The 13,242-nt window shown below is 37.5% G+C and overlaps 1 protein-coding gene and 1 non-coding gene across 8 annotated transcripts in view; one reads left to right on the top strand and one right to left on the bottom strand.

The window, feature by feature from the left end:
• The window catches only part of RBPJ (recombination signal binding protein for immunoglobulin kappa J region), a 244,134-nt gene that overhangs the window by 72,961 nt on the left and 157,931 nt on the right, over positions 1-13,242 (bottom strand). For 3 of the 7 annotated variants that reach the window (XM_055434531.2, XM_055434530.2, XM_088836269.1), the window contains exon 2: positions 3,836-4,013. The exons of the other annotated variants lie outside the window; for them this stretch is intronic. In XM_055434531.2, coding sequence (XP_055290506.1) covers positions 3,836-3,852 — 17 coding nt within the window. In that variant the 5' untranslated portion in view covers positions 3,853-4,013. The remainder of the gene's footprint in view (positions 1-3,835; positions 4,014-13,242) is intronic. 7 annotated transcript variants of the gene reach the window in all.
• Positions 12,318-12,421, top strand: LOC129562256 (U6 spliceosomal RNA). The gene has a single exon (XR_008687171.1). It is a non-coding gene; the product is annotated as a U6 spliceosomal RNA (small nuclear RNA).

Here is a 13,242-nt window from a genome sequence, read left to right as displayed (position 1 = left end):
GACGGTTGGATGGCATCACCGATTCAATGGACATGAGTTTGAGCAAGCTCCAGGAGTTGGTGATGGACAAGGAAGTCTGGCATGCTACAGTCCCTGGGGTCACAAAAAGTCGGACATGACTGAGCAACTGAACTGGAGTATATTTCACCCAATTCAGAGCAGCTAATATGTATGGTTTCGACTCAATTTCTAAGAACTTGCAGAGAAAAATGAATTGTGCTTATTATCTTTTGGCCTATTATTTTGGCAAAGATTTTATGTTTTTCAACTCCCAAGTGTATAAAACTTATGTACAAATTCCACTGCTTTGAAACAATTTACCAGAAGTCTTCATTCTCTTATTGTTTTCTAGGGAGGAGGAAACTGTAATTCAAACACAATCTTAAAACATGCATATGCTGACACTATCCTACTCTGAGGCTTTATTTTTAAAAAAATACTCACCAGAAACTCTGTGATCATCTTTAATAAGTCTATAAAGCAAATATGTGCTGTTATGAGGATACTGGAATAGCAGAGGCACTAATCCAAGAAAAATAAAAATTTAAAAATGATCAAATCCTCACAAAAACAGAAGCTCTAACATTTAACTACCTTAAATACTTGTGATATATCTAATTTATGGTAAAACTTTTTTCAGTGTTAAACTTTTACATTTACCTTCTGAAGCAAAGATATATGAAAAGGTTCTAAGATCTAAGGAATAGGAGAATGAAGTGGGTAGATTTTAGTATGTATCATCAGTTTTTCTGTACTTTTTTAATTGCATGGGTCATTTTCATCAATTCAAACAAAGAGTAACTCCTCCACAACTAAGAAATATTATAAATTTCTTATCTATGAGCCTTTTGGAGAAGGAAATGACAACCTACTCCAGTATTCTTGCCTGAAAAAATTCCCATGGACAGAGAAGCCTGGCTGTCTACAATGCACAGGGTCGCAAAGAGTAGACACGACTGAGAGAGACTTCACTATCACTGACACTATGAACCTTTAAATATTTACCAGGGCAAGCAAGCAACAAGAAAACACACGCACGCACACACAAATAATACTATAAAAAACAAATATGACGTTTCATAGTTAGACAACTGTTCCTTACTGTCAGAGATAGAACTACTGAGCTAATAATACTGTTTTAAATATCTGAAGTCTTCTCTGGCTGAGATAAGTTTGACAATACAGATTTATAAGACAGTTTCGTACTGTTTCCCAGTTGATCATTATTAGAACTTAGGTCTGCAATACAGTACACATACTTACTCTTGAAACGAGATTTTACACAACTATATCATGTGATACATTCATGACATTTCCTTTTCTGTTCTTTTCTGTTTCATTTGTCTGGGGGGCAGCGAGAAGAACAGCAACTTATTAAATTGATTGCAAAATGGGCTGCCATTGGCAGTTTGAAAACTACTGTTTTAAGAGTTGATCAACACCAGAATACATGCCAAGTGACGGTATACTAGATTACTTGATAAAACAGGCTTAGCTAATGCCACTCAAGAGCTGTGACTACTATGTTTCCCTTTTCTTCCTACTCCTCAGACAGTCCCCTATACTAAACTTCACTTGCATATCACTAGGAGCCACAGACTGGAACGTATCCTGGTCACTTTTTCTCAGCAAGGCAAAACAATATAAAACTAATACCACTTCTGAGGGACATCTGTTACTATGAGAAGCATACACTTAGTGGAACTAAAACGATCCAATCAACATACACATAAATGTGCATATCTTGTTTATTTCAGCTTAAAAAAATGAAACAAGTTTGTTTCAAAATACTCCTTTCTATATTCACTGCACTGATTTTCTTTTCTATTACATGTCTTAATGCTGATCACAACCCACTAACTTGAGTTTTTGACCCACTAATGAATAGGTGGAAATCTGCAATTTGAAAAACACAGCTTCAGAGAACACACAAATCAACCTAGCAGGATAAGAGAACCACAGATAAATTACCAGTCTCTAGTGGCCACCTTCTTTTACTGATGAGAAAAAGCTCAAAGAACTGAAAACATTAGTCAAAGAGTGATTGTTTATTTAACTCCAGGAAGACCATACAAGAAGGTGTAAGATTCAGGAGAAGAAAAAAAGTGACAGCATTACACCCCCAAAAAAAGGAGTTCCAGATACAGCATTTAATAATCATCACCACTGTTACTCTAACATTAGCTTCTCGTATGCTCAGTCCTGCACTAAATGCATATACAATTTACCTACATAAGCGGTGTGTGTTAAGGTATGTATATGTGTGTATATACACATAAGTATGTACACATAATGCAACATATAAATTATATAAGCATATACTTACAGTATTGCATTTTTAATACATAAATTTATATTTTTTTCCAAGTCATTCTTACAACCTGTCAAAACAACAAAGTAGTGCCAGATCTGAAACCCAGGTTGGCTGGCTGCAGAATCTAAGCTCTTAACCACTAAGGTATATATAAGCTCTTCCAAAAGAAAAGGAGTACCCAGCTCTGGCTGTGCATCAAGAATCCTCTGTGGCATTAAAAAGAAACAGACAGATGCCCAAGTGCATCTAAAAGGAGATATAAAAGGAGACTTTTTTAAGCTGAAGTGGCAAATATTACAGAGAAATGTATTTTTTAGACAACATATCAATACCGTCTCCAATCCATTATGTCAGAAAAGATCTTTTTTGGAGAGTAGCTACTGCCATATTGGACATAAAAGACCTGTTAATCAACAGTTGACTTCACCTTGAAATTTGATTCACTGTCATTATAGGCTAGAATTTAATAAAAAGTTGTTTTGTCTTAGATTTAACAACTAAATTCCACTGATAATTTAACTGCTGACACATCAAAAGGTTCTCGACGTAAGGTAGCCTAAATGATAAAAATTACAGGCTGTTCCCCTGTATTTCTACTACACTTATATATCCATGATTTAAACCTCTATTTTCCCAACATATTTTCCTTCATTCCCTAAAAGATAAAGAGTTTTGAACCCAACGTAACATAAATGAATTCAGCATTCCCCCTGAGTTGATTCACTTCCACATCTTTAAGAAAACATTTAGTAGCAAGCACATAGTACACAATTAGGAGGTTTCCAAGGATTCAAATAATTAACAAATGGTTTTGACTACATCACTCAAATAAAATGTTATGAGCATAAAAACCTTAAAGATTTTTGATGGTTAAGAGGGTAATATGAAGCCTAGAATTACAACTATTAGCAACCACAAGTAACAGTGGGACTACATACCTCAAGCACATGAAACATTAACTGTATACTTATGGTGGTGAAGAGAGAACAATCACACTATTAATGAAGACTCACTCATTTTCCTTTCAGTAAAAATTTTTTGTAAAAGACAAAAACAGCACAAACTATAAATGGTCCACGTAAAAATTATTTTGTTTGGTGAAATTAATACCCTAACCGAAGAACTGTATGCAATTATTTCCTGTTCAGGCTACCATGAAATGACAGCACTGCAGAGAAACTAGCCTATGATGTAAACCATAAAGATAATTACAGACTTACATGTGAATAATCCCCAAACTATTTCATGAAAGAAATTATAACCCATTACTATTAAAATTTAGCAAAAAATGTCTACTCCAGTGTCTCCTACAATCTCAAAAGGCGGGGAGAGGGGACTCATTCAACAAGCTTGGGATATATAGTTGTTTTTTATAAACAAAAAATACTTTTGCCTTAAATCCGTAACATCTGAAATCTACGTGTTAAAATATTTTAAAATACATGTTAATTAAATACAGAATCATTAGTGTTTGTTCTACCCATGACCTTGGGGGATCACTGGAATATTTCTGAAGCATACCTTTTAATCCACGCCATGGTACTTCAAGAACATGTTAAGGTAAGCCACAGGCTGGAACACTTCGATGCACCTCAAAACACCTCAGCCAGTATATCTGTATCATTCTCCTTTCGAGATCAAAATGTTTCCGAAGAACTATAATGCTTCCATCTGAATGACAGTTTCATAATTTCAATGACTTAAAAACAAACAAACAAACAAAAAAAGGACTTAAGTGTTGGTATGTTAAGCCACTAGTGCACTGTGTTAACTGCTGCCACAACTAAGAAAAGCAAACCAGCTGCTGCTACTGCTATATAACACTGTAATTTTTAATATGACCCTCATGTGAATGAGGAAGAGTACTTGCTTAGTGGCCAGTGACAGCTCTTGCTTTCCTGCATGCGTGAGTACTTTCGCTTCAGCCATGTTCGACTTTCTGTGACCCTATGGACTGTAGCCCACCAGGCTCCTGTCCATGGGATTCTCCAGGCAAGAATACTGCAGTGGGCTGCCAGGCCCTTTCTAGGTGATCTTCCTGACTCTGGGATCGAACCCACGTCTCTTACGTTTCCTGTATTGGCAGGTAGATTCTTTACCACTAGCTTGCTTTACTAGGATCTATCCAAAGCCCACAAATCTCTTTGCCCCAACTGATTCTTCAGTTTTCTTCTCAAGGAATTAAAATAACCTATGCCAAAGCCTTTGATTGTGTGGATCACAATGAATATGGAAAATTCTGAAAGAGATGGGAATCCCAGACCACCTGACCTGCCTCTTGAGAAACCTGTATGCAGGTCAGGAAGCAACAGTCAGAACTGGACATGGAACAACAGACTGGTTCCAAATAGGAAAAGGAGTACGTCAAGGCTGTATATTGTCACCCTGCTTATTTAACTTATATGCAGAGTACATCATGAGGAACGCTGGGCTGGAAGAAGCACAAGCTGGAATCAAGATTGTCGGGAGAAATATCAATAACCTCAGATATGCAGATGACACCACCCTTATGGCAGAAAGCGAAGAGGAACTCAAAAGCCTCTTGATGAAAGTGAAAAGAGGAGAGTGAAAAGGTTGGCTTGAAGCTCAACATTCAGAAAACAAAGATCAAGGCATCTGGTCCCATCACTTCATGGGAAATAGATGGGGAAACAGTGGAAACAGTGTTTTATTTTTTTGGGCTCCAAAATCACTGCAGATGCTGATTGCAGCCATGAAATTAAAAGACGCTTACTCCTTGGAAGGAAAGTTATGACCAACCTTGATAGCATATTAAAAAGCAGAGACATTACTTTGCCAACCAAGGTCCGTCTAGTCAAGGCTATGGTTTTTCCCGTGGTCATGTATGGATGTGAGAGTTGGACTGTGAAGAAGGCTAATCACCAAAGAATTGATGCTTTTGAACTGTGGTGTTGGAGAAGACTCTTGAGAGTCCCTTGGACTGCAAGGAGATCCAACCAGTCCATTCTAAAGGAGATCAATCCTGGGTGTTCACTGGAAGGACTGATGCTAAAACTGAAACTGCAATACTCTGGCCACCTCACGTGACCAGCTGACTCACTGGAAAAGACTCTGATGCTGGGAGGGATTGGGGGCGGGAGGAGACGGGGACGACAGAGAATGAGATGGCTGGATGGCATCACCGACTCGATGGACATGAGTCTGAGTGAACTCCGGGAGTTGGTGATGGACAGGGAGGCCTGGCGTGCTGTGATTCATGGGGTTGCAAAGAGTCGGACACGACTGAGCAACTGAACTGAACTGAAAAGACAGGTCTGGAACACTTGGTAGATGCCAGGTTCTCCTCTAACCAACTATTCTGTGTAGAAGGAGAGCTGGAAATTACAACACACCTGCATAAAACGGAATTCGTTAATAGACACAACAGGAATGCCCTCAAATAACACCACTTCCTGATACTAATATTACCGAATCATTTTAATTCCATGGAAGTCATTAACGTGTAAAAAGTTTCTGTTTCTAAAGTTTACTTCTATGAAAAGCATGCAGATAAATGAATAGATCAATGGCTAACTATCAGGTTTTAGTGCTTCTGTGGTTGCCTTGGCGGGTGACCTGATTCCTCCTTCCTCTTCACCCCACTCTACCTTTCTTACACATGAAGACATTAAAAACACTTCACTATTTAAATGATACAGTAAGAAGTCTATGTATCATATTTTAAAACTAAAAATTCACTCTACTTTTGCTTCATGCTTGGCACTCTACAGTTAAACGAAGAATGAACACTCAAGCTACACAAAAGAAGTAAAAGAAGTAATATACACATTTATGTCATAAAGCAATTAACATTGCTTTAGTATGACTGATCAGGAAACTTTAAATAAAAGCAAGCCATAAAAAGAGCTTCCAAGGAAAGAAAGTAGCTGGGAGAGGTTTGCTATACTCTGGGTTTGTGGAACAGCTTATGTAAAGGTTAACAGACAAGGAATGGAAGATGACAAAAGTTTCCCAGCTAGAGCTAAAAAGCACATGTTAAGGAAAAACAGAAATTATTTCCTGCTTAAAAGGGTAGATTCAACAGATGAATGTCAGAAAAACTACATATTACTGAAATTTAGATTTACTGCACGTTGTAGGGAATACAGATTACAAAATACAGGTAACTCTTCAGAAAGCTAATGATAGTGGCATAACTGAATAAAGAAAAGAATTCCACCAGGGCAGGTGGGAAAATAATAATACACAACAGAAACAAGGGGCCTGGTCCACTGAATCACTGCAGCCACAGTCATCTTTTAAACTGATCACTTCCCTCTAGCTTAAAACCTTTCAAAGCCTCTATATAAGTTACAACCTCCTGGAAAGAAATCCACATTGTTTCCTACACTCTGTCCCTCCAAATAAACATATCCTATATGTAACTATCAGGTTAATGTTCCTGAAGTACAGCTCCTCTCTTACACAAGAAGAATAATGTGAACCATTGAGAACTAAGGCAGGCTTTAAATACATTAGATAATAAAGAATAAAAGCCCAATGTTTACTCATTATCTCATTTTTCATAATTCCATTTTATAGGGGAGAAAACTGACACTCTGTGGTCAAGTGATTGACCCAAGAAAACACACAACATGAGAAAAGAACTAGGACTTTAATCTAGACCCTCTAGCTGGAATTTCAACACTTTTCCTACACAATATTGTTATAAATATTATTGGAGAAAAGATGTGGTACCGGGGCTAACACTGTTGATAATATGGCAGGAACTAAGCTAGGGGCTCTCGTGTGTGCCTGTGCTAAGCCACTTTATTTACATCTCACTCTGTGCCACTCTACATACCGTAAGCTGCCAGGCTTCTGCGTCCTTGGATCCTCCAGATAAGAATATTGGAGTGGGTTTGCCATGCCCTCCTCCAGAGGATCTTCCCAACCCAGGGATCAAACACGCATCTCTTATATCTCCTGCATTGGAAGGCAGGTTCTTTACCAGTAGCAACACTTAAGAAGACTCATGCTAGGAACCTAATGGTATTTTATTTCATCCTGATCTAAGACTGACTAGTTGCCTTCTTTTACAGGTGAAAAGACTGAGGCTCCTAGAGATTTGAGCACTAATTTATTCAACATAATGCATCAGAGACTGAAAGTGGTTGGTCTAATAGTCCCTCTCATGTGTCCAACTCTAAAACCCACACTTATGTTGCTACGCTAATCTATCTCCCAGAAGCAGTCAGAAGAAATCAAGTCCAACACTGAAGTTTTATTCTTCAACCTGGCTGATATAACAATAAGCTAATTTTAAAAATGCATCTTAATAAAAATGTAGGCAGTTCAGTTCAGTTCAGTTCAGTCGCGTCCGACTCTCCGCGACCCCATGAATCACAGCACGCCAGGCCTCCCTGTCCATCACCAACTCCCAGAGTACACTCAAACTCATGTCCACAGAGTCGGTGATGCCATCCAGCCATCTCATTCTCCATAGGCAGTGTAAATAGATTTTTTACCTATAATTTAGCAAGAAACTATATGCACATTCACTAAGGCCACTAAGAAGGATTAAAGCATATTTAATCGCTCAAATCAGAAAGTTCATTTGATTCCTACAATGAGATCCAGATTGTTCATGAACTTATGCACACAAAAGATCTTTTAAAGCTGACTTATAAATCTTAGTAATTATCAATATAAATTTTGGTTGACAAAACAAAAATAAGCATGAAATTTATTTCCCTTAAGAAGATGTACTGTCATGTTTCCCCATGGAAAGCTACCAGTCTTAGCCTCATGATAAGCAAATCATGTACTAGCTGAGGATATTCAGTCAAATATCAGTTAATTTTTCTATATAGAAAAAAGGACCTACTTATAGCACAGGGAACTCTATTCAATACTCTGCAATAACCTAAATGGCAAAAGAATCTGAAAAACAGATACATATATATGTATATGGGGCTTCCCCGATGGCTCAGTGGTAAAGAATCTGCCTGTAACGCAGGAGACTCAGGTTCCATCCCTGGGCTTGTAAGATCCCCTGGAGAAAGAAATGGCAGCCCAGTCCAGTATTCTTGCCTGGAAAATCCCATGAACAGAGGAACCCAGCAAGCTACTCTCCATAGGGTCCCAAAGAGTCGAACACAACTGAGCACACATGCACTGTATATGTATAACCAAAACATTTTGTTGTACATCTGAAACTAGCACAATAATGTAAATCAACTACACTCCAATATAAAATAAAAACTAAAAAAATACTCCAAAGACTTTATCTGTCACATACTGTTTTACAGCATCCCAAATTTTATTACTCTCAAACCACCAGAAATCTCAACAGAAAACTTTTAAAAGATCATCAAAAGGTATTACAGAAACTTGCCAGCTTTTAAAATGTACCTGAGTAGACTTATTCTAAAGAAACTTGAGTCTGGGGATTTCCCTGGGTGGTCCAGTGGTTAAGAATCCACTTGCAATGCAGAGACATTGTCAATCAGTGGTCAATCATGGTCAATTCAATCCTGGTCGGAGAACTAAGATTCCATATGTCGAGGAACAACTAAGCCCATGAGCAACAACTAAGAGCCAACACAGCCAAATAAATAAATCGAACTAAAATTTGAAGATTAAAAAAAAAAGAAATTGAGTTTTGTTGAGGGAAGAACACAATATTAAGAGGTACAAAAGAAAAAAGGTGCTGGGTTTGGTTTACTTGGACATATGCAACAGCTCCTCCCTGATCCAGTTTCTGGTCTCTTCCAGACAACATTTGTGCGAGCCACACTGGACGTGTGTACACTTCTCAGAACATACCATGGTGTTTCAGATCTCTGGACCTTTGCCCCATCCTTCCATACCCACAAACTGCAGTAGTAGTGGGCAAAACAGAATTTAACGTCACATGATATTTAAAAGGAAAAGAATAAAGGGGAGGTGAAATAGGTGAGACGACAAGTTAAAAAATTTTTAATGTTTTCAGTGCCTACAATAGATGACAGACTACATGCTGAACTAAGTGTTTTTACATAAATTCTCACAGGCTATTATATTTAAGAAATTGTTAAGAAGAAAAGCTCTAAATACTGAGTTGATGATGCAATGTGTTTTTAATTAGATCCCATAATTTAGGGAATGTGTTCTACAGAACTTTAATTTTAAATGAGTTGTCAATCAAGTACTTAGAAACAGTCCTGTTGAATAATGACAGCAAAGTAACCACTACTATTATCTAAAGTATGAAAATCATGTATTCTAGGTATTTAAGTTCTAAGCGCCTTTTTGCCAGTGCTAATAAAGGTTTCAATTCTAAAGCTAAATCTGCTTTGAGCAACTTTCAAAGAATCTTTCCAAGAATGATAAACTATTCCAATTCCCATCTTGATAGTAAAACTGTAACTCCTTTTCCAATTAAACACTGGAGGCCAGGGGACTCACTTCAAGCACCTATAGCTAAGAGGTCAAACTCAAGATCAAAGAGACCACTAACTAAAAGACATTTGAGATCTAGCAATTCTGGAAGATGCAATATTCAGCTAATTTCACTTCTGAGGAGTTCCCAAATGGGGAAGCTCTTTTCTCAAAAGGTATATCCTAATTTTCAGCAACATCATTAAAAACTATCTAAGTGCCTGCTGCTGCTGCTCTTAAAGTGACAAACACTCAGGGGTCAACTGGAATATGGTTGAATTTTTTGCTAGAAACCTAGATGGCACAGTATGGACAAATATAATTTAAATATAAACACACACATGCATACATACACACACACAACTATCCTTTTTCAAATAGATTAGTGTTAGCAAGTTGTTCGGAGAAGGCAATGGCACCCCACTCCAGTACTCTTGCCTGGAGAATCCCATGGACGGAGCAGCATGGTGGGCTGCAGTCCATGGGGTCGCTGAGTCAGACATGACTGAGCAACTTCACTTTCACTTTTCACTTTCATGCACTGGAGAAGAAAATGGCAACCCACTCCAGTGTTCTTGCCTGGAGAATCCCAGGGACGGCAGAGCCTGGTAGGCTACCATCTATGGGGTCACACAGAGTCGGACACGACTGATGTGACTTAGCAGCAGCAGCAGCAAGTTGTTACCTGTCCAAGCTAGGAAGGTGGGGAAAGTGAACAGGGAGATGGAAGGTACATTGTTCAAGTGCTGAGTAAAAGAGATTAGGAAGGAAAAGTAGTAATACAGTAAAGTCAGTTCATAAAAACTACATTTACTCAAAACAAGCATATACAGACATCAACAGAAGCTTCTTTCCCTTCTAGGATATGAGAGGAAACTAAGGAAGAAACACTAAAGAGTCTGAACCAAATTTACCTCTACTTTCTTTAAGGTATATACTTACAAAAATGGTTATAAGTGAATTGAGTTTCTCCATATCATTTTGTTTCTCGTTCAGTTTACTTGCTTAGGTCTCTTTTTGTTTAAAATAAAATGTAAATCTTGGTGGCTTGAAAAACTGTGTGGTCATGAGCATAAAAGAATGCGCTGATCAAGTTCTGGACTTGGGAGTGAAGAGACATAGGTTAGAAACTCACTGGAAGGGTTGGAAGGGTAGTTTCTGACCAATCACAACTTCTCTGTAGATAATAACAGAATAAAACTGCACTAATAATGCTTAAATACTGCTTAAATGTGAAAGTACCTAGATCACTGCCCATTAGAGTAAAGCATAAACATAGAACTGACTTTGAAGGCACAATCTGATAATCAGTTACTGCTAATGTCACAATTCTAAAGTCAAAACAAAACATTTTCCTATAAATTTTTTATTTAATGTTCAAGAAATACTTATGTTTGTTTTAAATTTTTCACACTTTTATGTTTATTTCAATTATGTGAATGATGATCCAATCTGTGGCTCTAATTCATGCCTTCAAGCATTTTCCTTTCTTGATAAATTCATTAATTCAACAAATATTTTAACATCTACAATGTGCCACCCCTTTTTCAAGTACTGAGAATATCTTTGTGTATAAATCAAGACCAAAATCCTCAGCAGCAGTTTACAATGCATTAATAATCAGAACATTAGACAGTGGTAAACACTATGGAGAGAAATAGAAGGAAAGGATAAGGCAGACAGGGGGTGAGGTGTACAATTTTAAATAAGCCCTCAATGAGGTAATATTTGAGCAAAGATCTGAAGGAGGTGATGAAAGGAAGATTTCCTGCAAATGGAATAAACAGGAGGCCCAAGGGCCCCAAAGCAGGAGTGTTTCGGCAAGGAACAGATTTCAAGAGAAGGCTATTAGGAGACAAGAGGTTATGGGAGTTTGCGCAAGTACGGGTGGGGGTGTGCATGTACATGTTGTAGGGAACATCAGGAAGGTCTTGAGCGTTTTACTCCAGATTTTGAGTCAAAGAAGATCAAGACCTGAAGAGAGGAAAAGGTCAGTATGAATTTGGCTGCGGAGCAGAGAAAGAGAAAAGACAAAGGGGAAGAAGCAGAAGAAACTAGTTAAGAGGCTATGGTAGCTATGTAGGTTAAAGATGACAAAGCCTCACACAGGATAGAAACTGTTGTTTGAAGTTTCAGAACCTCCGGACATATTTTAAAGACAAAACCAGCCACATCTTATGACACTCTGGATCATGGAGATGAAGCAAAAAGAGGACTAGGACAATGGTGACCCCAAGGTTTCTAGCCTAAGTGACCCAAAGGATGGAGTTACTTCATGAAATGAGGAAAACCTAAGGAGAAGATGAGGGGGGTTTTCATTTCTTAATTTTGTATCTGTATGAGACTGTGGTTGTTTACCAAACTTTCGGTGATGTACATTATCATTATGCTACATACCGTAAACTTACATAAGCTATATGTCAATTATATCTCAATAAAACTGAGAGACAAAATACATTAGGAAAAAAGAAGGCGGTTTTGGTAGTTCGGTTTAGATATAATAAATTGGACATGCTCAGATATTTTAATAGAGTTTACTACAGTTTATCAGAACTTTCTGCAGAGTAGGGTGATATGATGAGCAGGTATAGTCTATTTAGTTCTTGGTCGCAGTTCGAATTTTTTTAAAATGAGGTAAATGGTGCTCACATTGGCAGCAGACATACTAAAACTGGAACAATACAGAGATTAGCATGGCCCCTGCGCAAGGATGACACGCAAATTCATGAAGCACTCCATATTAAAAAAAAAAAAACAACCAAAAAAGGGGGTAAATGTATTATTTATTAAACAAATGTTCTAGTAATATCACTATTTTAATTATGCATCTTCTTGCCATCTATATCTGTCAATGTTAAATAAATGATAACGTGGCAAACATATTTAAGAAAATCCCTACTTATAGAATCTAACTTAAGGACAGACACTTCAAGCACTGCAGAGGTTAAAATAATAAAGGCAATCTCAGAACAGGAGCCATAATATTATCTGATGCTCACCAGTCACCAAAATGCTTCTCAGTCTCAATCCCACAGATTAGAAGGAAATTTAACAGACAACATATATGAAGTGCTTTCCACTTGACACTAAGCATCTCATTTACCAACTACCTTCCAGTAGCTCATGAGACTGAAAGAAGTTATTAAAGCTAAAGCACGGTCCTCTAACTTTAGCCATCCTAGAAAGAAATAGTTTAAAAGTCTCTAAGGACTTCTTTTCACCTATTGTTTTAATTTTCCATCACCATGCTTCACCTACATTTTGTATTCTCTTCATGCTTTTCCATTTTCTAATGCCAAATGTTATAAAAGTTTGATGTGCAGCAATATGTTTGGGTATATATTTTAATAAGAAAGGAACATGAAAGAAAATCATATATTAAAGAGTTCTAAAACATGACACATGTTTCTGAGATGAAATTGTGTTGAAATGTATTAATAGAAGTCACATTTTCAGGCTGTAGGCCTAGAATTACAACTCTGCTAAACAGAAAAGAACTGTAGAGAATCTGGGGAAGTGAGTATGTGTTTTCTAGGGAGAAACGTATAAAAAGACAAAGGAACCTG

The sequence above is a fragment of the Moschus berezovskii genome, chromosome 5 (assembly GCF_049115385.1).
Source record: "Moschus berezovskii isolate FMDL1 chromosome 5, NW_MosBer_1.0, whole genome shotgun sequence".
In the NCBI taxonomy this organism is placed as follows: Eukaryota; Metazoa; Chordata; class Mammalia; order Artiodactyla; family Moschidae; genus Moschus; species Moschus berezovskii.
The sequence above is the reverse complement of the archived record's forward strand: the minus strand, read 5'-3'. Positions and strand labels throughout refer to the sequence as shown.